General features: G+C 50.1%; 2 protein-coding genes across 3 annotated transcripts; both read left to right on the forward strand.

The window, feature by feature from the left end:
- The first annotated feature begins 1768 nt into the window (after positions 1-1768).
- GET3 (guided entry of tail-anchored proteins factor 3, ATPase) lies at positions 1769-10013 on the forward strand. 2 transcript variants are annotated; one of them, XM_051971621.1, is made up of 7 exons: positions 1769-2154; positions 4163-4310; positions 7305-7453; positions 7533-7683; positions 7842-7949; positions 9136-9333; positions 9446-9544. In XM_051971621.1, exons 1-7 carry the CDS (start codon positions 1994-1996, stop codon positions 9449-9451), a joined length of 921 nt encoding a protein of 306 aa, XP_051827581.1. In that variant the 5' UTR covers positions 1769-1993; the 3' UTR covers positions 9452-9544. The 2 variants fall into 2 exon arrangements, with proteins under 2 accessions (XP_051827581.1, XP_051827580.1); XM_051971620.1 differs by having other exon boundaries at positions 1795-2154; positions 9481-10013.
- Positions 10014-13683: 3670 nt separating this feature from the next.
- BEST2 (bestrophin 2) lies at positions 13684-24169 on the forward strand. Its single transcript, XM_051971624.1, has 9 exons — positions 13684-15192; positions 15377-15471; positions 19632-19865; positions 20023-20177; positions 20600-20677; positions 20850-21002; positions 21180-21260; positions 21395-21549; positions 23395-24169. The coding sequence occupies exons 1-9, from the start codon at positions 15041-15043 to the stop codon at positions 23828-23830; spliced, it is 1539 nt and encodes a 512-aa protein (XP_051827584.1). The 5' UTR covers positions 13684-15040; the 3' UTR covers positions 23831-24169.
- The last annotated feature ends 77 nt before the right edge of the window (positions 24170-24246 follow it).

The following is a 24246-nucleotide window of genomic DNA, read 5'->3' on the forward strand; positions in this document are numbered from 1 at the left end:
TACATTACACATACACACCTTATGTGTGCATGTGTGTGATCATGTATGTATACATATGCATATAGACATACCTATACATACACATACACCAGTGTGTTTGTTGGGGCTCAGCTAGGTGGCAAAGTGGGTAGAGTGCTAGGCCTGTAGTCAAGGAAGGCCTGAGTTTAAATCCAATCTCATTTGAGTATTAGTTGGTGACTTAGGCAAGTTATTTTATCCCATTTCCCTCAGTTTCCTAACCTGTAAAATTAACTAGAGAAGAAAATAGCAGGAAATAGCAAACCACTCCAAGATCTGTGCCCCCAAAAAACTTCATAAGAAGTTGGACAAGGCTGGAACAACTGAACAACAAAATACGTTTATACATAAACACATACATTCCTTGTATATACTATGTATATGTATGTGTGTGTATATATAGCTCAGGAATGTGTCCCATAACCTGAGCTTTTAGAAGAAAATAGATACACACACATATATACATAGGAAATGTATGAGTCATAGTTCATTGTTTGAAAGAATTCAAAGTGATTCTCTTAAAAATCACAATTTTATACCAAAGCCTCTTGCAAATTAGAAATGGTTAATTGGGGCTTAAATAGCAAGCTACACGTCTACACAGTTGTAAATTATAAAAGAAAGCTAAGGAAGATCCGGAGACAAATAAGGTTTTTATTGCTCCACATTCATCAGTTAGATTTGCAATTTTGATTAAACCCCGGGCTGTAACTCATCATTTCCCACACTTTGTCTTCTGGGGAGAAATTCTAGGGACAAGGGCCGAGGCTCCATCACATATATGTAAACATATGGATAGAGGATATGTTCAAAAATATGTTTATATACACACTTATTTAATATAAACTTCTAATGGAATAGGTTTTTTAAAATGCATTTTTGTCTTTATATTCCCAAAGCCGATCTTGGCATATAAGGAGGTGTTAAATAAATTGCTCCTCGACTATTTTAACCTAGGAGCTATGGAGCGTTTTGGGTAGAGCCTGATGGGCTCTTAGGAATATTAATTTGGCATCCGAGCAGAGGACGGCCTGGGCTGGCCGGGATGTTAGAGAGAGGCGGCTCTCCCAGGGGTCCAGGCTTTCCCGTCAGTTGCCGTGTTATTTTTAGAAAGTGAGCTTTCCTCATCTATGAGATGAATAGCGTTTTTGCCCTGGTCCCTCGCAAGGAAGCCTTCTTCTGGGGAGGGGGAGGGGGCGGGCGCTGCGCTTGGAGACGGAGGGCCTGGGTTCGAGTCCCGCGCACCGTTCCTGCCCCCGTGAACAAGTCTCTCTGCACGCATTTCTGCAGTATGTCCGTACGGGGATGGGGCCCAGGGTTCTCTGGGCTTGCCACGCTGCTCCCCGAAAGCACCACGAAAAAGAGAGCTCTCGCAACGTGTACACAGAGCGGCTCCAACACTTGGCAATGACCTTTGCTCCCGGAGCGCGTACTTTTCAATAGAACAAATGCTAACGGCGAGTAGCCAACCACGAGATGAGAGGCGGGCTCAGAGACCCCCCCCTGATAGACAATGGACTTTAGCCTATAGGCGGAGAAGGGGGAAGCCAGGGGCCCGCCCCCGCGGCTAGCGGCGTGGATGAGTTTGTCTGGTTGCTAAGGCGAGGTTGGCTTCTAAAGTAAGCTGTTGGCGGTTGGAGGAGGAACGTTCGGTATCCCAGCCAATCAAGCGGGAGACTCTAGACATGGGCCCCAATCCACAAAGGAGGGACGGCATGGGTAGCACCATTGGTGGGAAAAGCCAGGGGAAAGAAACGGCACAACCGAGGACCCTTCCACGCACAACACGAGTGCACATAACCTTTCAATCGGGTTTCGCATTTCTTACAGTGTGTTATAGCCTTCCCTCGGGCACTGCCGTCCTTTCTCCCCGGGAGGCCACGTGGCAACAATAACGCTCCATCACTAATCCCCCCATTCCGAAGAGGACGCCGGTAGTTTGTGCAGCGGTCGGGTCACGTGAGCCGGTTCCAAGATGGCGGCTGGGGTGGCCGGGTGGGGGCTGGAGTCAGAGGAGTTCGAGGATGCGCCCGATGTGGAGCCCCTGGAGCCCACACTCAGCAACATCATCGAGCAGCGCAGCCTCAAGTGGATCTTCGTCGGGGGCAAGGGCGGCGTGGGCAAGACCACTTGCAGGTGGGGGCGGGTGGGAAGTACCACTGCGGGAGGGGACGGGCCACGGGGATGGAGACCGGTGGGCTGTACCACCGCGATTGGGCCACGGGGGAAGCGGCAGGTGGTGGGAAAGGGGAGAGTCAAACCAAACCGTGGGGGGTGGAGGGAAGTCACGAATGAATGGGTTGTACCACTCCCTCCCCGCGGCGGTGGGGGGCTTCGGACTGTGCGGGGACTAGACCTGGGGAAAGAGAAAAAAGGGGGCGGGGAGCTGGAACGGAGCACCCAGCTAGCTGCTGGCCCAAGGCCAGCTTCCTTCCCGAGGCCTGGCGCGGCCCCGAGTTCCTCTATTCCCATTCTTCTAACAGCCCCAGGGTGCAGTTTCTCTCTGGGTTCCAGGCATCCTTCCCTGGTGCCCCCTTCCTTCTTCCAGGGACCAGCTCTCCCGCCTTGGGGTCCTGAGCATTCTACCCTGGGGTTCACTGTCCCCCACCCTGGGGTCCTAAACACCCTGCCCTGGGGTTCACTGTTCCCCCCTCCGCCCCCCGGTCCTAAACACCCTGTCCTGGGGTTCACTGTTCCCCCCTCCGCCCCCCGTCCTAAACACCCTGTCCTGGGGTTCACTGTCCCCCCAACACCCTGTCCTGGGGTTCACTGTTCCCCCCGCCCCCCGGTCTTAAACACCCTGTCCTGGGGTTCACTATCTTCCCCCAACACCCTGTCCTGGGGTTCACTGTTCCCCTCCGCCCCCCGGTCCTAAACACCCTGTCCTGGGGTTCACTATCCCCCCTACCCCTGGTCCTAACCACCCTGCCCTGGGGTTCACTATCTTCCCCCAACACCCTGCCCTGGGGTTCACTGTTCCCCCCCGCCCCCCAGTCCTAAACACCTGCCCTGGGGTTCACTGTTCCCCCCTCCGCCCCCCGGTCCTAAACACCCTGTCCTGGGGTTCACTGTCCCCCCAACACCCTGCCCTGGGGTTCACTATCCCCCCTACCCCTGGTCCTAACCACCCTGCCCTGGGGTTCACTATCTTCCCCCAACACCCTGCCCTGGGGTTCACTGTTCCCCCCCGCCCCCCAGTCCTAAACACCTTGCCCTGGGGTTCACTATCCCCACCCTGGGGTCCTAAACACCCTGTCCTGGGGTTCACTGTCCCCCCAACACCCTGTCCTGGGGTTCACTGTTCCCCTCCGCCCCCCGGTCCTAAACACCCTGCCCTGGGGTTCACTATCCCCCCTACCCCTGGTCCTAACCACCCTGCCCTGGGGTTCACTATCTTCCCCCTAACACCCTGTCCTGGGGTTCACTGTCCCCCCAACACCCTGTCCTGGGGTTCACCATGCCCTCCCCCTCGGAGTCCTGAACACCCCGTCCTGGCGCCCAGCCTGCTGTCCCCCTTGGGATTCTGAACCTCTCCTTCAAGGACCAGGGCCTCTTCCCTGCCGTCCTGAGCATTCTTTGCTGGGAATCAGCCTTCCCTGCCTCGGGGGTCTGTACTCCCCCATTTGGCCTCCCTCCCCTTCCCAGGCCCCGGATCTACCTGCCCTAAGGCCCACGGGTCTTTCCCCTCTGGGCATTTACCTTCTTCCCTCGAGGTCCCTGTCACCTTTCCTATAAATAACCCCTTTGCCCCTGGCCCATGCTTTTCCCCCAGGCCGGGCTTCCTTTCCTGGAATCATCCCTGTGCATCTATGTACTTTCTCCTATCTGGAGGATCTGTACGCCTGTTTTCTGCCTGTGGCCTGTCCTTTGCTCGAGTGCCACGTGCTTTACTCCCTGGTTCTTTGGCTCCCAGAGTCCCAGCCCCTCCCGGGCCCATTCGGGGAGACCTCGGGGTAGGGTCTGAATGCCTTTCCTCCGGGCCCCCCTTTGGCACTTGTGGGGTCTCTGCCCTCTCCAGAGCTTTGCTTTTCCCTCTGGAGCCTCTTCTTTTCTAGCCTGCTTGGGACCAGAGCTGGGAGAGGGGGGTGGAGCTCTGCCCCTTCTGCCCCCTCCAGCTGGCTCCCCTGGCTCTCACTCTGCCCAGCTGCAGCCTAGCAGTACAACTGTCCAAGGGGAGAGAAAGCGTCCTCATCATCTCCACGGACCCCGCCCACAACATCTCTGACGCCTTTGACCAGAAGTTCTCCAAAGTTCCCACCAAAGTGAAGGGTTATGACAACCTCTTTGCCATGGTGAGTGCCGGAGAGTCCTTGGGGTTGCTGTGAAAGGCTCATCTGCCTCGTAGACATCGAAGTTGCGATTTAGGGAGAAAAAGCGGAGGGAGGAGCCTTGGGGTCTGATCTCTGTGGGCCACGGACTCCCTTCCTCTCCCAGGCCCATGTACAAGGGGCACTTGGCTGGATGATTTCTGAGCCTGCTTTCTGATAGTCTGTGACTTAGGTGACAGGATGCTGCTTGTCTCAGTGCTGGCTCAGGAAGAGGCAAGGGAGAAAAAGATTAGGAGCTCAGGGCTTCTAAAGTCAAACCATTGTCTCCCCAAGTAAATTGGGCCTCCTACTGCCAGACTGAAACTCCCTGCATTCTCTGATTCTCCACTATCACTTTCCATTGTTGATTCTTTATCCTGAAATGACCTTTCCTTACCAAGTCAGCACCTTAGCTCAAACCATGCCAGCACTACTGCAGTAGCATCCTCACGGGCATCTTCCTCTCCTAGCCCATCCCACCAAATACGGATCTCCCCCAAACTAGCCCTGATCACATTTTCCCCTGCCCAAACCCCCTCCCCCCGCATAGATTCCCCTGGCCAGCTGGGCTTCCCCCCCTCCAACAGTTATCCTCTTCCTTGAGTTTGAGGGTCTTGACTCCCTTGTGCCCTGCCCAGCCTCTCTTCCGGGGCCCTTTGAAGACAGAATGAGATGCTGTGCCTGTGAAGGAGTTTTGTAACAGTGCAGAGCTCTGGGGAGGGGAGGCCAGGGACCTAGGTCATCCCTCCCTCTCTCCCCACCTTCAAGGCTCCCTCTAGCCAGGTTGTTTCATGCTATTAGAGGTAAGAGACTGCAGGGCAGTAGCAAAGACTATGGGTCCCATGGGCAGATTCTCGAGTTTTTGCGCTAGAAAAGACCTCAGAATCAAATATATTTTGTAAATAAAGTGAGATGAGAATGATTTATAATGACCAAGGTCATTCCCAAATAACAAAGCCAGGGCCGCACAGCCAGCATTTTTACCCAGAGATGGACACAGGACAGGGATTTTTCATATGAAGAAAGTGAAACATTTAATGATTTGTCTTAGATTAAACATGTGATAAATGATAAATCAGAATTCTTAAACTTTGGAGTTGGAAGCGACCAGAGATAATTTAGTCCAGCCCCCTCCCTTCTCCCAATATCTCAACTTCTGCTTCTCCCCCATCCTGCTATCCAGACTATTTCTGCCACACCCAACCCCAACTCCCCTCCTCTCTCCTACCTGATATCTCACCTTACCTCTCCCTAGGCTAATATCTACCCTGCCCTCCTCATAGTCTGACTCTACTCAGATTGACCTCTGGGGCCTAGAATCTCATTGTCATATTTATTTCTTCCCTTACCTGTACCTCAGGAGAACTTTCCTATAGGAGGCAACTTCCTAACCCAACCCTTTCCTGCCACTGAGAAAGCCAAGTTTGGGTCATAAAGTTTTTCCTATATGGATTTTTGAGTCAGCGCCACACCTAAACCAGTGATGTCAAATTCTTTTAAAAATGTTTTTAAGCTTTAAACTCCATTTTTCATATGAAGAAATTGAAACATTTAGTCATTTGTTTTAGGTAACATAGGTGGTAAATGATAAACCAGAATTCTTAAACTTTCAGAGTTGAAAGGGACCAGAGAGATAATTTAGTCCAGCCCCCTCCCTTCTCCCAATCTTTCTTCTCCCCCATCCTGCTGTCCAGACTCTTTCTGCCACACCCAACCCCAGCTCCCCTCCTCTCCCCCACCTGATATCCCACCTCACCTCTCTCTAGGCTGATAGCTGCTCTGCCCACTTGATAACTGACTCTTCTCGGACTGACCTCTGGAGCCTAGAATCTCTCTGTTGTATTATATTTCTTCCCTCACCTGCACCTCAGGAGACTTTTCCCATATGAGGCGACTTCTTAATCCAATCCCTTATTGCCACTGAGAAAGCCAAGTTTAGGTCATACAGTTTTTTCTATGTGGATTTTGAGTTAGACCCATGCCTAAACCAGTGATGTCAAATTTTTTTTTAAGCCTTTTGTTTTCAAAACATATGCATAGATAATTTTCAACATTTACTCTTGCAAAATCTTGTGTGTCCCCTCTCTTCCCACCCTCCCCCAATCCCTTAGACAGTAAATAATCCAATATATGTTTAGCATGTGCAATTCTTCTACAAATGTCCACAATTATATTGCACCAAAAAAAAAATCAAAATGAAAAATATGAGAAAGAAAACAAAATGCAAGCAAACAACAGTAACAAAAAAAAAGTGAAAATACTATGTTGTGATCCACATGTGGCTCCCACAATCCCCTTTCTGGATGCAGAGAGCTCTCTTCATCACAAGACCATTGTCAAATTCAACTAGGAAAGAGTGCCACCAATCTGTACAAAAGAATCCCTATGGGTTGTATATTAACTTAGTTTTAAAATGTAATATTATCTGTATTTTATTGTATTTTTATTTTGTTAAATATTTCCAAATGACTTTTCATTCTGACTTGAATCACAGTTGGGAATGTGCCCTAGCCCTTCCTTTCCCTTCCCTTTTTCAGAAGGCCTACCTTAGCCATAGTACCTTTTCTCTTGGAATAGTTTTCCTGTGTCCCTGGCCCAGTCCTGGGCTGAGAAGGCAGCTTTTTGTTGCAGGATAAAGATCTCACTTGGGGAGCAGAGAAATCCCTGCTCTAACTGAGTGAAGCTGAGATCAGTCACTTACTCCTTGAGTCTCACTGTCAGCATCTCCTTTATAGGGCTCTTCTGAAGCAAATCATAGCTCTAAAGCTGGTTATTGAGTCCATCTGTCCTCATTTTACAGAGAGGGACGTGGAGCTCCGTCTCAGTGACCTGTGTCGTCCACAGCAGCAGTGTGGATAGGGCCAGGATTTGACCTCAGACTTAATGCTGGGTGATTTTGCCCCTTCAAGAGCCAGGTGAGATCGTGGGGGTCGGATGTTCACTCAAAGGTTATTTTATTATTCCCCGTGGCTTCTGCAGGAGATTGACCCCAGCCTGGGTGTGGCCGAACTTCCTGATGAGTTCTTTGAGGAAGACAATATGTTGAGCATGGGCAAGAAGATGATGCAGGAGGCCATGAGCGCCTTTCCCGGCATTGATGAGGCCATGAGCTATGCCGAGGTCATGAGGTGAGTGAGTTGGGCGGCAGGGCCAGCCGGGGGGCCAGGGCAGCTCCAGCTAGCTGCCTCATGTGGCTGCTCTCAACAGGCTGGTCAAAGGAATGAATTTCTCGGTGGTCGTGTTTGACACAGCCCCCACTGGGCACACTCTTCGGTTGCTCAATTTCCCAACCATTGTTGAGCGGGGCCTGGGTCGCCTCATGCAGATCAAGAATCAAATCAGCCCCTTCATCTCACAGGTAGGGAGGAAGCTCATCATCTGGGATGGAAGCAGGGTGGAGCGGAGGGAGGGAGAGAGGAGCCTGGAGGAGGTTGTGGCTCTGGGCAGGCCCTGGGTGGAGAGTGGAGGGAGATGGGTAGCAGGCGAGGAAGTGCCCTCTTCTCCCTCCCTCCCTAGATGTGCAACATGCTGGGCCTGGGTGACATGAATGCTGACCAGCTGGCCTCCAAGCTGGAAGAAACCCTACCTGTTATCCGGTCTGTCAGCGAGCAGTTCAAGGATCCGGTGAGGAAGGCAAAAATCCTACCCCCCAGAGCCCTGAGACAGCTGTAGCAGTACCTGCCCGGCACTATTAAGTGCTTCAGGCTTTGAACTTTAGGCTTTTGATCTAATGATCTCCCCAGGGAGACAGTGGGGTCCAAAGGAAAGGACCTTGGTTGTGGAGTCTCAGAATCCAGATTCCAGCCCTGCTTCTGCTGCTTAGTACTTGGGTGACCCTGGGACCCGGACCTCCGCTTCCTCTTTTGTAAAATGAGCCCTAAGGCCCCTGCAGCACTGGAGCTCTCTAGGAGCCTGGAATCTGTTCAATTCAGCAAGTGACTTATTAAACATTGAATGTATTAGGTGCCAGAGAAAAGGGAGCGGTGACACCGACCCTGCCCTCAAATTGTGTGCAGTCTAATAATCAAGGGGACTCAGCTGGTACTTAACAGATACATTGGGGCCAAAGCCCTCTAGAAGAATTTGAGGAGAGAGAAATTGAAGTTGTTGGCTCAGGACGAGCTTCATGACACAAATGGCACCTGAGTTGTTCTTGAAGGAAGATCAATCAAAATTGAGATGAAGGGGGAGGCCTTCCAGCCACCATTGAGGCAGCCTGTTCCTAAGAGGCAGGAGATTGAGTTTGGAGGCTGCCCTTCCCACCAATATGTGATCTTGGTCCAATCACTTCGTTGCTCCCACTTGGCTTTCTTGTCTTTGCAGTGAGAGGTGACATGCAACATATCAGTCCCTGAATCTGTGATTGTCTGACTAGGTGTTCTTCATGAGCCTAGAATATTAATCTTTGAGCATTATTCCACATTTCTTGAACTTACAGGCTAACTTGCATTGATAGAGGGACCTCCTTATAGGTAGGAAGTCCTAACCCCGGTCCCTTTCCCTGTCCCCATCTTTAATTATTTACTGTGTGCAGAATGCTGGGCTGAATCTTGGCCAGTTTGAAAAATCTTTTAAGTTCAGGGGCTTCTAAGGAGGAAACACGGAGAAGAATAGGAGAATTTGGAACTCAGAATTTTAAAAAATTGTTAAAGTTTGTTTTTACATATAATTGGTTATGGATGTGGGTGGATGAGTGTGTGGGTGTGTAAAATGTGGATCCTAAGAGAAAAAAACCCACAAGGTTTTTTGTGGAAATTGTGGAAATGACACAAAATTTCCTTTGTTTTTCTCCTCCCCACTCCAACCCCAGGAACAGACAACCTTCATTTGTGTCTGCATTGCTGAGTTCCTGTCACTGTATGAGACTGAAAGGCTCATCCAAGAGCTGGCCAAGTGCAAGATAGACACCCACAACATAATCGTCAACCAGCTGGTATTCCCCGAGCCCGAGAAGCCCTGCAAGATGTGCGAGGCCCGGCACAAGATACAGTCCAAATACCTCGACCAGGTGGGTCTGCCCCAATGTCTCTCCCCTGCCCTCGCTCCCAGTCACTGACCTGGGACCCCTTCCGACCTCACCACCCTCACTTACCCAGGGGCTGACCCCCTGACCTCCCCAGGGTTGAGCTCTGACCTCGCCATGTGGCCCCCTCAGATGGAAGACCTCTATGAAGACTTCCACATTGTGAAGCTGCCGCTGCTGCCCCATGAAGTTCGAGGGGCTGACAAGGTCAACACTTTCTCCAGCCTCCTGTTGGAACCCTACAAACCACCCAGCGCTCAATAGCCCCGAAAGACCGCTTGTCCACCCTTGACCCCAGCTCCTCCTGGCATTTCCCTGGAACTCTCCTCTGCCCTAGGGCAGTTTGCACAGACGTTCCTGATGTCCCACAGGGGAAGCTGCTGGTTTTGAGGGAGGAAAGGAGGATAGGGGCAGGGAAAGGAAGGTATTTATTTCTCCTTGGGGGCAGGAGTGGAACTGAGTAGGGCCAATTAGGGAATGGGGGGAAATACAAATTCAGCTAGCCTGCCTCTGTCTCTGAGGTTCCAGGCTGCAGTCTGTCTGCTGAGGACCCTGCTGCCTGGCACCCAGACACTGACTCTGAGCAACCTTGTTCCCTCCCTGCCCCCCTCCCTCCAGTCCAATAACTTCTCTCCCCCATCCCCAATAAATATGATCTCTAATAACCGTGGCTGAGCTGTTTGGTTGGAGAGGCTGGGGGGTGGGTGGGGGTGGGGTGAGAATAGAGACAGAGGTCCGGTAAATGGGCACACTTGACCGAAGGCTGTCTGCTACGGAGTAGGAGGTGACACAGTTGGAAGAGCAGAATACCAGCCCTGCAGAGGAGGCCCAAATCTGAGTGCTGGCTGTGGGTGCTGAGAGCAGTCACCTCAAGCCTCAGTTTCCTCATTTGCAAACAGAACGGGCACTTTACAGACATCTGACTCCCAGCACTCCTGTGATGTTACTCCCTTTTTACAGAGAGAGGCTGAATGGCAGAGTTTGAGCCCAGGTGCTCCTGGCTCTCGTCACTACTGTCAGCCCCCCGCGCCCCTTCTGATAATACTCTGCAAGGGTTCTTGGGAGGAAAGCACAACGTGAATCCTAAGATGCCTCCCTTAAAAACGATGATGCCAGAAGGTCTGTGAATGGGCTCCCGAATGGAGATAGGAAGAGGTGGTGATTGTTAGTTCAAAATAAGGAGTGGTAGCTATGAGAATGGAAAGGGACAGATGACACAGTCAGTGGGAAAAATTGGGCCTCAGCCCCTTAGCTGGGCAGGGCAGGCTACAATGTTCCCAGCCCCTCCCTGGCACAGGACCTGCCTTGTCCCTGGGAATCGAAAATCAGAACAGGGAAACCCTCCCCCTTCCTCCAGCATCTTTGGCTGGGAACCAACTTATTTTTGATGCCCCCTGCCTGCCTCCTCTCCCCCTACACACACACTCCTTCCAACCTGAACATGAGAAAGGTCAAGGGGCCTGGGAATGGGGTGGCCGTTTCCCTAGGCCATGAGTACAGGGATAGTTGAGCACGGCAGGACACGGGAGCAGGATTAGCTGGCCCTGCTGGGGGCCAGGCAGTGCCAGCTGTTTGGTTAGGGAATTAACAGCCGCCTGAGGTGAGGGCTGGCCCCACCTTTCTTGGAAGGGGAAATTGGACCCTGGTCTCAGCCAGGGGATTAGCAGCTGTGGTATGCCCTTCACCCCCCTCCGCCTTGAAACCCAAGTCTGGAGATGTACCTACCTAGTTCTGTCTACACCTGAGCCAAGCAGCTTCTGCTTCAGGGCAGAACACTGCCTGCCCGAGACAGGTTTGATGTCCCAGTCTCACAGAGAAAGAGGGAGAGAGCTCTCCATGAGCTGGGGACCAGCTTATTCCACAAATAAGTCCAGACAGAGGAATCAATGGGAGAAGGACCCCAGCAGCCCCTCTGTGCCCTCAACCTCTGCTTCCTAACTTGAAGCGCGGAGGGATGGGGATGGTAAGACTCTCAGATCCCAGGAGTCTTGGAATCCCTCAGGGAAGAAATGTCAAGTGGCCCACCTTTAACTGTAGCTCACAGTGGTTTCCTTTAGTCTCCTGGACCCCTATAAAGTGATGTCCGGTGAAAAGGATGGCCTAGCCAGGGGCTAATACACCACACAGCCGTGTGCATCACTTGCTTTTTGTGCAAGCCTTTTATTCTTTAACCGGAGCAGGCCAAGAGCAGGTTATTGACTTTGGAACACAAGGTTAAAGCCTTGTGATAGGCCTCAGACCAGAATCTAGCAGTTTGACTCCGGAGCAGGGCTGGGGAAGATTGGGGGGAGGAGGGTCTGTGCCACTGTCTGGAACACTCTGTCTGCCCCAGCAGGGGTGACCCATAGTTGGCCCGTTGGTCAGCCCAGGTTGCGAGAAGGAGGAACAGCCTTTCTTAAAGGGCTCCTCCCTCGTTTATGTCCCGAAGCGCAGCTGGCCAAGCATCCCAGCCCCACGCCCCCGCCCAGCCGAGCTCCACCCCAGAGCTGCAGCAGCTGGACAGTGGGAGACGGGCGCGTTTATGGACCGGCCTGCACCTTGCGGGAGCTCCGCCACTTTACAAGGAGCCTCAGCTGGATCATTCTGGCTCCTCGATTGCCCCCCACCACATGGCATGGGCGGTGCCTTCCCCCTCACACGCACACCCTCGTGATTCCAGGATGGGGCAGCACACCCTGATTCCAGAACAGGACGTCTCGTCCGGCCGGGCTCCGAGCCGCTCACCTGAGGGAGGGATGCTGTGCGGGGTGCCATCCTCACCCTGACCCAGAGCTCTCACTAGCAGGAGAAGGGCGGGGCCGACCGGGGATTTCACTGTTGAGAGCTTCCCGGAGAGAGCAGCCCCGCTCCCAACGCCGGCCCGCACCTCCTCCACCTCAAATTTAGCTTTGCCGGGAAACGAGAGGCTGTGATTTGTCCAGAGTCCCGCAGCCGCTACGGCCCAGGCAGGGCCGAGCTTCGAGGTGGGCTAGCCAGTGTGTGCGCACCCGCCACCCCCGTCCCTCTCACCTCTTCCCCCCTGTACTCGAATACAATTCTGCTTGTTACCCACTTTATCGGAAGGAAGACCGAGGGGTCGTGAGGGAAGCCGGGTAAAGTTAGATTGGGTGGGGGAAGAGAAGGGGAGAGAGGGAGAGAGAGACAGACAGACAGACAGAGGCAGAGACACGAGAGAGAGAAGAGACAGACAGAGACAGAGAGAGACAGAGACAGAGACAGAGAGAGAGACAGAGAGGAGAGAGAGAGAGACAGAGAGACAGAGAGAGAGAGACAGAGAGGAGAGAGAGAGAGACAGAGAGACAGAGAGAGAGAGAGGAGAGAGAGAGAGAGGCAGAGAGAAGAAAGAGAGGGAGAGCGAGAGAGACAGACAGACAGAGGCAGAGAGAGAGAGACAGAGACAGAGAGGAGAGAGAGAGACAGAGAGCGGAGAGAGAGACAGAGACAGAGAGAGACAGAGAGACAGACACGAGACACGAGAGACAGAGAGGGAGAGGGGATAGAAAAAGAGCGCGCGAGTGTGTGTGTATGCGCGCGGTGTGTACGCGCTCGAGCGCGGTTATCTACAGCATTGTGATTTTCTGTGTCCGCAGGTGGGGAGGAACTGGAACGCAGCGGTAACTGCGAGGACGCTTCAGCCCCTTTCTTTCCTTGGATGACCTGATCTAAAAAGGAGAGAGGGGAGTGGGGGGAGCGGGGGACTGCGGCTAATAATCCCCAGGCTCCTGCAGCAGCTGGGGCACTAGTCGGGGGTCCGCCCATAAATTACCTTCCGTACCCCCTTTTAGAACTGGTTGCAAAAGAGGTACCACGGCCGGACTGGGGTGCGCGGGAACAAGAGACTTCTCCAAAAGAATGCCAAAAGTAAAGACTGTCAGTGACTTCACAACCAGGAGAGGGGCGGACGGAAGGGGTTATTGAGGGTTCAAGGCCCGGTACTGGGCTGGGGGGAAGGGGAGAGGGAGGAGGCTAGGAAGATAGTGTCATTGATGTGTGTGTGTGTGTGTGTGTGTGTGTGTGTGTGTGTGTGTGTGTGCGCGCGCGTGTGTGTGGTGTGCTTCCCCTCCCCCATAACCATGGGGCGGGGCGGGGCGGGGCTGGTGGTACAGGGAGGAGCCCCCCTCACTCTCTCCAACCCCCAGCCTGGGGCACAGCCCCTGTCCCGAGCTGCTTCTGTCTCCTAGCTCAGCTCCCTGCCGCTCTTGTGACTACTGGTGAGCTGGGGTGCAGACTCGGGGGCTTCGGAATAAGAGGGCAGGGGGACGCTGGGAGCTGGAGATCCCGGGAGGCTTCACCTGAGGCTGATATTTTACAGGTTATAGGATTCAGTCTAGTAAATTACAGACTAGGGTGTCGGATATCCATTAGCTATCTCATCTATCACCCCGTAAGACCGGGGAAACAGGCTTCAATGGGGGGTCAGAGCGACCTGGGACTATTGATTGGGAATTGAAAAGGCTTTTGAAGTCTTCTGGTCCAATCCTCTCGCTTTAAAGAGTAGACTGAGCGCAGGAGGATAAATGACTTCTTCAATGTCATGCAGGTTAAGTAAGTGTCAGAATCGGGATTAGAATTCAGGTCCTCTGACACCAAATTCCGGACTCTCCGCTGCGTCGCGCTCGCTCCCTGGGCAAGTTTGAGGAGAGCCGGTTCTGTAACTCAGTTCTCCTTGACTTGGACGTTCTCCTGGGTACGCTGGCTTTCAGAGACTCGTGGCAATCGGTGAATGACTGAGGTGGGGTCGCAGAAGGGGGGACCGAGGTGGCCTGAAAACGGGAACCCAGAAGAAGAAATGGGACTCGGAAACCGAAGAGGGGGAGGGATACCTGGGAGTGAAGAACGAGGACGAGGCAGGAAAACCTAGACTGGGGGGGTGGGGGAGGTGAGGGGCAGGAAGAGAATAAATTCCGGAGAACTAGAAGGTTTTGACCGGGGACTGGACATGGAAAGTCCAAATTCTAATCAACGAGTGAACAAGCGCTTGTTACTAAGCCACAGTATCAGGCTAAGCGTTGGGATACAAAGAAAAGTAAAAAAAAAAAAACAAAAAACAACAAACTCCTGTCCTCAAGTAACTTACAGTCAAATGGAGGGAGACCACATTAATCAAATATGTACAAACAAGATCTATAAAAGATAAACTGGAGAAAAATCGATTGAGAGAAAGCAGTAAATTGAAGTTGGGGGAAGCGGACTCGAGAAAGGCCATCTTGCAGAAGGCAGGATTTTTTTTAGCTGAAACCAGAGAAAATAGAGAAGATGAGGAGGGAGAGAGTTCCGGGCATCGGGGACAGCAGAAAATACCCCGAGAGGGGGAATGTCTAGTGGTGGGGGCGACACAGCAAGTTTCATTGTGGCTTGGAAAGCCGAGAACAGGGAATGAGGACGAGATACGGAGACGCTGGCACTGAGGATCAGCCCCGGGGCCAGAAAAGATCGGGGTTCGAAGGATGTGCACCCGAATGACAGGAGATCGGGACGGCCCCGGCCAGGACCGGCTGGGGACTGTCTTTCTCTTTCTTGGCTCAGGTGGGATTCAGGAGACCTACTCCTGGGGCGCTGAAAGATCAGCAGAGGCAACCCCGACTGTGGCGGGCAGCGCTGGGGAAGAGTTCTGGGACCTGGGTGACCTGTTCAGCAGAGTGACTCTCACCCGCTCCTTCGCTCGGCCCTCAGCCCCAGCCCGACCCCCGGCATGACCGTGACGTACACAGCCCGCGTAGCAAATGCTCGCTTCGGGGGGTTCTCCAAGCTGCTGCTGCTTTGGCGGGGAAGCATTTACAAATTACTCTATCGAGAGGTGCTGGTCTTCCTCGGGGGGTACCTGGTCCTGAGCGCCATCTATCGGTGAGGACAGGCCTTGGGTCAAGAGGATGGGATACAGGGGAATCTGGAGGGTGGAGGGATGGAGTGGGATGGAAACTCTCCGAGAGATGAGGGTCTCCAGTGCAAAGAGACGGTCACGGGGGGAGAGAGGAGGTGGTGCTCAGGGAGAGATGTGCCTCTAACTTTCCCCGCTCCACCCACCCAGCTTTATCCTGACGGAAGACCAAAGACCCTACTTCGAGAAATTAGTCATGTACTGCGACCAGTACGCCAACCTCATTCCTGTCTCTTTTGTGCTGGGTATGAAATCACTCCCTCTCATCTCAACCCCAACCTCGGGACGCACTTAGCTTTCCTTACCCCTCAGCCCAAGCACCCTTCAGTCCTAGAACTCCTATTCCCAGGCAACCCCTAGAGCTCCCCACCGCCCCCCGACTTATCCCATGCAGACCTAGAACCTTCAATTCTATAGTCCGGAGCCTTAACCTCAGCTTCTCCATTTCGTCCGGATCATTTGTGCTGAGCCCCTCCCTAACCTAGACCTTTTACAGCCCTCAGTCGCTACTAGGGACACCAGGAACTTCCTTTTAACCCCTTTCAGAACTCAGACCCAAGAATTTATCCAGGGCAGACCCTGTGCTAGTTCGCAATGAAACAACTCCTGCCTTGAAGGAACTATTGGAGGAAGGGAGGAATGTAAACATCAAAATAAATAGAAACGCTTCCTAGCTGTGTGACCCTGGGAAAGTCGTTTAATCCCGATTGCCTCAGCGAAGAAAGGAAGGAAGGAAGGAAGGAAGGAAGGAAGGAAGGAAGGAAGGAAGGAAGGAAGGAAGGAAGGAAGGAAGGAAGGAAGGAAGGAAGGAAGGAAGGAAGGAAGGAAGGAAGAAGAAGGAAGGAAGGAAGGAAGGAAGGAAGGAAGGAAGGAAGAAGGAAGGAAGGAAGGAAGGAAGGAAGGAAGGAAGGAAGGAAGGAAGGAAGAAAAAAAAAGAAGGAAGGAAGGAAGGAAGGAAAAGAAGGAAGGAAGGAAAAAAAAGAAGGAAGGAAGGAAGGAAGGAAGAAAAAGAAGGAAGGAAGGAAGGAAGGAAGAAATGTGTACACATGTACATATCAAAATAAGTAGAAAAAGATATATAGATACAAAAATGATGGAGAGGGAAAGACACTGGAGAGATTCAAAATGCACTTAAGCAGAGCTTTGAAAAGGGTTAGGGATTCTGAGAGACTGTAGGTGAAAAGGGAGGATATTTATTCTAGGCAAAGCAGACAATGAATGCAAAGTCCCTGAGGTGGAAATGGAGTATCTAGTCCAAAAGAACAACAAATAGGACAGTTTGACTGGACTGCTCGGTGCTTGAAGGAAAACAAGATGAAATATGCTTGAAAAAGTAACTTGGGAAGGTTTTTACATGCCAAATAGAGAAATTTGTATGTTATCTGAGAGACAAGAGGGAACCACTGGAGTTGGTGTAGTGGTGCTGGTGGGGGATTTGTGGATTAGGAATATGCACTTGGCAAGGAAAGACTGGAGAGGAGGGGAGGTATGACACAATTGGTAATTGGGCAATGATTGCAGTCAGGCAAGGGATGATGAGGTTTTCACTTATGACAAAGGTGATATAAAGTGATGGATGTGAAATGTATTGTGAAGACAGAATAAGATTTGACAACTGATTGGATATAAGAAATGAGGGATAGTGAGGAATCTAGGATGACTCTAAATTTGGAAAGTTGGTTGCCCAGAAAGATGATGGCATCCTCAAGAGAAATAGAAGGAAGAGTTTGGGGGTTTGAAAATTAGTTTTCTTGTGGGATTATGAAGCTTGAGATGTCTATGGAACGCGTGGAACTGGATTTAATGAAGACACAGCTAGATTTATGTAGATGTAAGAGATATTGCACAGAGATGGTTGTTGATGAGCTCATCAAGACAGGGTAGAGAAAGCAAATGGTCCAGAACAGAACTCTGGGGTAGTGTACACCCAGGTATTAAGAGACCATAGATCTCTATGTATCAGAGGAGACTCAGGACTGGTCAGAAAAGTAGGAAAAGAACCAAAAGAGAAGTCTCATGAAAACTCAAGGTAGAAACTTTTTTTTTTTTTTGGAGGCAATTGGGGTTAAGTGACTTGCACTGGTGCTCTATTCACTACACCAACTAGCTATCCCTTAATTTTTTTTTTAAAGGTGGAAACTCTTAACCTGAGGATAGATTTCAGGGGATCTATGGAACATGGATGGGGCCAAAATTTTCTCAATGAGCACAAAAGATTTATCTGAGAAGGGACCCATGAGTTTCATTAAACTGCCAAAGGGATACATAACACAAAAAAAGATCCCTGGTGTGGAAAGTGTGGTCAATATTTTCAAATTATGGAAAGAGTTCAAGAAAGAAAAGGACAGAGAAAAGGATTTCCAATGTGACAATTAAAAGGGTTTATAATCTTGAGAAGTAAGTGGGAATAGACCAAAGCATAGACACCTTTGTTCTAGGAGCTTGGCTATCAGTCAAGAAATGTTAATTAAGAGCTTCTAGTGTGCTGGGCACTATGCTAAGAGCTAGAGATACAAAAAGAAGCAGAGGACAATTCTTGCCTGGAATCTTTTTGGGGGGAATTACCAGGAGGCCAGTGTCCTTTTGGATAGAAAAAATGATAGACAATAAAAGCTGGAACGAAAAGAAAAGGCTGGCTTATGAAAGGCTTTGAATGCCAAACAAAGCATTTGGATTTGATCTTGAAGGTGTTATAGAGTCACTAGAGTTTACTGAATAAACGGGTGATTTGAGAAGGTCATTTTGATAGCTGAGTGGAGGATGGATGCAGTGGGAAGAGAGAGACTTGAGGCTAACAGACCCACTAGCAACCTATTGCAATAATCATGTGTGAGATGAGGGCTTGCATCTGAGTGATGGGAGTGTCAGAAGAAAGAATGTGAGATAAAAGATAGGAATCAAGAACGACACTTAAGTTTCACGTCTTGGGGACTAGAAGGATGTTGTTCTCAACTGTAATAGAGGAAGCAGTAGAATTTCGGCTTAGGGGAAAATATGATGAGCTCTATTTTGGACATATTGAGTGTAAGGTGTCCACTGGATATCCAGTTTAAAATGTCCAAAGAACTTTGGAAATGGGAGATTGAAGATCAGCAGGGAGATTGGGATGGGAAAATTAGATTTGAGAATCATGAACACAAAGCTGAAAAATCCATTTGAGCTGATGAGGTTATCAGGTGTAATACAGAGGGAGAAAGAGGACCCAAGCAGAATTGAATGCTTATGGTAAGAAAACATGATCTGATTGAGGATCCAGCAAAGGAGACTGAGAAAGAGAGAGTTAGGAGAGTCAGGAGAAAGGAATGTCCCTAAAACCTAGAGAGAAGGAGTGAGTTTTAGTGTCAAAGGCTGCAGAAGAATGAGGATTGCAAAAAAAGTCATTGGATTTGGTAATTAACAGGATCTTTAGTGACTGAGGAGAGCAATAGTATTGGTTGTAAAATGCTAATAGAGGGAGAAGAGAGAAAGTGGAGATTGTGAAAGGGAGGAGATTGGACTTTAACCTAAAAGAATGGTAGGATCAAGTGAAGGTTTGGGGATTTTGTTTTATTTTTTTAAGATAGGAGAGAGCTGGACATGTTTATAGACAGTAGAGCAGGCAATGGATAAAGATTGAAAATTGGGGAGAGGAGCCAATTGAAGAGACAAACTCCCAGTGATAGATGGGAGTGGATAGGATTAAGTACACAAGGAGAGGCTTTGTCCTTTGTAAGGAAAAGGTCCACCTCCTTTGAGATGGAACAAAGGAGACCGGTAAGCTGCGGACAGGGATTTAAAGCATAGCTGTAGAGTTGTGGTCAGATAAGCACAGATTTTTTCAGTGAAGTATGAGGCAAGGAGAGGCAGAAAGGGGGAGTAGTGATAGAGTGGGGGACTCTGAGGAGAGATTTGTAAGGGAAGAATATACTGCATCAGAGAAGCGTGATTACAAAATACCCCTGTCGTCGCAGACCTGTAGATTGGTGGGAGTAACCTTGGGTGGGGAGCTGGAAAGGAACAAGAGAAAAGGACAATTTTAAAGCGAGACCAGAGCAAGTGGAAGGCCCAGAGAAGCAGGGAGGAATGGTATGAATTATTGGAGTTTATTTTGAGGACACTCCTTGAAGAGCAGCTAGGTGGCCCAGTTGATAAGAGCAGCAGCAGAACTTGTTCAGGTCTACCCTCTGAGACTCGATACTTATTAACGGTGTAACACGGGGCAAGATACTGTCTCACAAAAAGCTGCTGACCGTGTTCTGGATGAGAGTCTCAGCACAGACCTTGAATCTTGGAAATACCTGACCTTCTCCCCTCAACCCCATCATATTTCTATCTCCTGTCCCTGGTAGCTTTTGATTTTGTAGCTTTATACTCCCATCCCTGACCCAGTTGACATTTAACTTTATTTTTCCTGCCTACTACATAGGATTTTATGTGACACTGGTGGTGAATCGATGGTGGAACCAATACTTGTGCATGCCCCTGCCTGACGCCCTCATGTGTGTGATCTCGGGCTCGGTGCATGGACGGGATGAGCGAGGCCGACTGTACCGGCGCACACTCATGCGCTACGCGGGCCTGTCCGCCGTGCTCATCCTTCGCTCTGTCAGCACTGCTGTGTTCAAACGCTTCCCCACCATCGACCACGTGGTGGAAGCTGGTGAGATTTGTTTCCTAGGACACTCCAGGGATCTGGGAGAAGGTGGAGCTTTGATCTCGGGGTGGCGTGGGGAGGGTTTCTCCCCATTCTGCAGAAGAGGAAGAGGGGTATGGGAAATCTAGCAGCTTGCCTCCGAGGTGACCTTCTAGTCTTTCAGGCTTTATGACCCGGGAGGAGAGGAAAAAATACGAGAGCCTGAATTCTTCCTACAACAAATATTGGGTACCGTGTGTCTGGTTTGCCAACCTTGCTGCCCAAGCCCGCAAAGAGGGGCGGATCCGAGACAGCAGCACTTTCAAGTTGCTTATGGAGGTAGGGACAGCAGGGATTAAGAGCTGGGCCATACATTCCCCTAGCCCGTCCTGGAAGGGAGGCACTCGCACTCACCACCTTCTCCCGGTCTTCCCCCTCTCCCCATTATTAACTCTAGGTTCTTTCTTTTTTCTCTTTTTTTCTTTCTTTCTCAGGAAGATGAATCTTGCTGATTCCAATCTGGGTGTTCTATTCACTATGCCACCTAATTCTCTCCAATAATTATTCACAATTAATTACTAGATATTAACAACAATAATTAACATTTACTTTTACAAAATGTTTTACATATGTTGTCTTATTTCATTATTACAATACGCCATCTAGCTGCCCCAACTCAAGGCTTTTTCTAAAGATGGCCCCTTAAGGGGGGGGTCTTAAGCTCCTTTGCTACTCTCTGACCCCATTGTCCTCTCTCACAGAAACTGGAGGAGTTCCGGGGCAAGTGTGGGATGCTGTTTCACTATGACTGGATCAGTGTGCCCCTCGTCTACACTCAGGTACCCACTATGACTCAGTTCCCTTCCCACCAGGTTCTTGGGGATTGAGAATATAAGACTAAAGTTGGAGGGGAGAAACGAGGGCAATGGAACTCTTCCAAGAGTCAGCAATGCTCCCTTGATGTGTCCCCCCCATCCCCTCATCAACTTGAGATGATGACTCTGCCTCTAGGTAGTAACAATTGCTGTGTATAGCTTCTTCCTGGCTTGCCTTATTGGACGCCAGTTCCTGGACCCGACCAAGGGATACAAGAATCATAACATGGACCTGTGTGTTCCTGTTTTCACCCTGCTCCAATTCTTCTTCTATGTTGGCTGGCTCAAGGTAAACCTACAAAATAGAGGATGCGGGGAAAAGTTTGGGAGGCACCAAGATCTCAGGAAGGTGGCTGGAGGCTGGGGGAGAGGGAAGGCCTCAGGACAAAACACAGGCATCCAGGGGTGGGGTTTGATTCCTTTGTGGAAGAACCCTCCTTTCCATTGTCCACTTTTCACTCCATAGGTGGCTGAGCAGCTCATAAACCCCTTTGGGGAGGATGATGATGACTTTGAGACCAACTTTTTGATTGACAGGAATTTCCAGGTGGGGCTCCATTCCCTCTCCAAAATGAATTCCCCAAGCGTCACCCACTCCTGCTATCTGAAAGCCTCTTCATCGGGGTCTCCTTACGACCCCTTCCCTGACCCTGTAGCCGTACCCTGTCATCTCCACACCAGGTGTCGATGCTGGCAGTGGATGAGATGTATGACGACCTGCCGCTGTTAGAGAAGGACCTGTACTGGGATGCTGCAGATGCCCGGGCCCCTTACACAGCAGCTACTGCTTTCATGATGCACCAGCCTTCCTTCCAAGGCTCCACTTTTGACATCACGTGAGCTAGGGTGGGGGGGAGGATTAGGGAAGGAAGAAGAGTGGATATTAGGAGTCCAGAGCATCCAAGTTCTAGTTGTCTGTGAGACCTTGGACAATCCCTAGCCCTCTCTAGGACTTTTATTCCCCACATGTGAAATGAGAACATTGGACTAGGTCCCCTCTAAGCTCTTTCCATCTCTGAGATTCTTCACAGGGAAATGGGTGGGGGACTATGCTTTTTTTTTTTTTTAATAACTTTTTATTGACAGAACCCATGCCAGGGTTATTTTTTACAGCATTATCCCTTGCACTCTCTTCTGTTCCGATTTTTCCCCTCCCTCCCTCCACCCCCTCCCCAGATGGCAAGCAGTCCTTTACATGTTGAATAGGTTACAGTATATCCTAGATACAATATATGTTTGCAGAACCAAACAGTTTTCTTGTTGCACAGGGAGAATTGGATTCAGAAGGTATAAATAACCCGGGAAGAAAAACAAAAATGCAAATAGTTCACATTCATTTCCCAGTGTTCTTTCTTTGGGTGTAGCTACTTCTGTCCGTCCTTGATCAATTGAAACTGAATTAGCTCTCTTTATCGAAGAGGTCCACTTCCATCAGAATACATTCTCAAACAGTATCGTTATTGAGATATATAATGATCTCCTGGTTCTGCTCATTTCACTCAGCATCAGTTCATGTAAGTCTCGCCAATCCTCTCTGTATTCATCCTGCTGGTCATTTCTTACAGAACAATAATATTCCATAACATTCATATACCACAATTTACCCAGCCATTCTCCAATTGATGGGCATCCATTCATTTTCCAGCTTCTATCCACTACAAACAGGGCTGCCACAAACATTTTGGCACATACAGGTCCCTTTCCCTTCTTTAGTATCTCTTTGGGATATAAGCCCAATAGAAACACTGCTGGATCAAAGGGTATGCACAGTTTGATAACTTTTTGAGCATAGTTCCAAATTGCTCTCTAGAATGGCTGGATGTATTCACAATTCCACCAACAATGCATTAGTGTCCCAGTTTTCCCGCATCCCCTCCAACATTCCACATTATCTTTCCCTGTCACTCTAGCCAATCTGACAGGTGTGTAGTGGTATCTCAGAGTTGCCTTAATTTGCATTTCTCTGATTAATAATGATTTGAAGCATATTTTCATATGACTATAAATAGTTTTAATTTCTTCGTCTGAGAATTGTCTGTTCATATCCTTTGACCATTTATCAATTGGAGAATATCAATGATTTCTTATAAATTAGAGTCAATTCTCTATATATTTTGGAAATGAGGCCTTTATCAGAACTTTGACTGTAAAAATGCTTTCCCAGTTTATTGTTTCCCTTCTAATCTTGTCTGCATTAGTTTTGTTTATACAAAAACTTTTAGATTTGATATAATCAAAACTTTCTATTTTGTGGTCAATAGTGATCTCTAGTTCTTCTTTGATCATAAATCCTTCCCTCTTCCACAGGTCTGAGAGGTAAACTATCCTATGCTCTTCCAATTTATTTATAATCTCATTCTTTATGCCTCGGTCATGAACCCATTTTGACCTTATCTTGGTGTACGGTGTTAAGTGTGGGTGAGTGCCTAGTTTCTGCCATACTAATTTCCAACTTTCCCAGCAATTTTTGTCAAATAATGCATTCTTATCCCAGAAACTGGTGTCTTTGGGTCTATCAAACACTATATTATTAAAGTTATTGGCTGTTGGGGACTATGCTGAAGGAAAGACCAGAGGGTTTCGGTGGAGGAAGAGCTGGAGAAGGAGCAGCAGTCAGAGATGAAAAAAGCTATTTTCAGAGATTGATTGGTCACCCTTTACTCCCTCCCCGGTCTCTGTAGGCTGGCTAAAGAGGACATGCAGTTTCAGCGACTGGAGGGCGTGGAGGGGCAGCTGGAAGGTCCCTCAGTAACAGGAGACTTCTTGCACCGACTGCTTGCGGGTGGCCCCGGCGCAGGCCTTGGCCCAGGTCCTTCCATGATCTTGGGCCGACGACTCTCCTTGCTTCGGAGGAAGAACAGCTGTGTATCTGAAGCTTCGACCACAGCTGGCTGCTCTTGCCCAGACTGTGGCCACGACGACTCAGCCACAGGTCCCCTTCTGGACCCGCCATCTGAGCCGGAGCCTGCCCCACCTGCTGCTCCTGCTTCTTCCTCTGCGGAGCCCTTGCCCTCTGTGGTGGTGGTACCCACAACCCGAGGCCCAACCCCCAATCCTGCGCCACTGCCTCCCTGGCTGCCCAGCCCCATTGGAGAAGAGGAGGAGAGCTTGGCCTGAGCCTTGTTGCTCACAGACTGACTGGCGTGCTACGCACTGGCTCAATGGACGGCCGGCCACTGGAGAGATGGGACTGTTGGACCAAGACCTCTCTATGGTCATCCACCCCCACCCCAACACATACATTATTGAAGTGCAGCTTCTACAGTATCTTGCAAATATCTTGCAAAAACCCATGTCATTCATGGCCACATGGGTAACAGCTACCCTGCACCCCTTACCCCATGCCCCAGGGCAACACCTGAAACCTCTCTCCCCTCCCCGCCTGGGACCCAGAGGAAGCACCTGGGCCCCGAGTCCTAGCTATGCGACTGAATACCTGTGTGACCTGTGGCAAGACGTTCCAGTGTCTGAGTGGTTCTTTACCTGTTCAGTGCTTGACACCTTCAAGTCCTATCTATACCCTAGATCCACCC

Source organism: Antechinus flavipes, chromosome 1 (assembly GCF_016432865.1).
Source record: "Antechinus flavipes isolate AdamAnt ecotype Samford, QLD, Australia chromosome 1, AdamAnt_v2, whole genome shotgun sequence".
In the NCBI taxonomy this organism is placed as follows: domain Eukaryota; kingdom Metazoa; phylum Chordata; class Mammalia; order Dasyuromorphia; family Dasyuridae; genus Antechinus; species Antechinus flavipes.

Excerpts from the sequence above, each read along its gene's own strand:
- GET3 (XM_051971620.1), top strand. The coding sequence starts at position 1,994 with ATGGCGGCTGGGGTGGCCGGGTGGGGGCTGGAGTCAGAGGAGTTCGAG. Across the intron at positions 7,454-7,532 it reads AGCTATGCCGAGGTCATGAG|GCTGGTCAAAGGAATGAATT; the intron begins GTGAGTGAGTTG and ends TGCTCTCAACAG. Across the intron at positions 7,950-9,135 it reads GCGAGCAGTTCAAGGATCCG|GAACAGACAACCTTCATTTG; the intron begins GTGAGGAAGGCA and ends CTCCAACCCCAG.
- BEST2 (XM_051971624.1), top strand. The coding sequence starts at position 15,041 with ATGACCGTGACGTACACAGCCCGCGTAGCAAATGCTCGCTTCGGGGGG. Across the intron at positions 15,193-15,376 it reads GTCCTGAGCGCCATCTATCG|CTTTATCCTGACGGAAGACC; the intron begins GTGAGGACAGGC and ends CCACCCACCCAG. Across the intron at positions 20,178-20,599 it reads CTTTCAAGTTGCTTATGGAG|AAACTGGAGGAGTTCCGGGG; the intron begins GTAGGGACAGCA and ends CCTCTCTCACAG.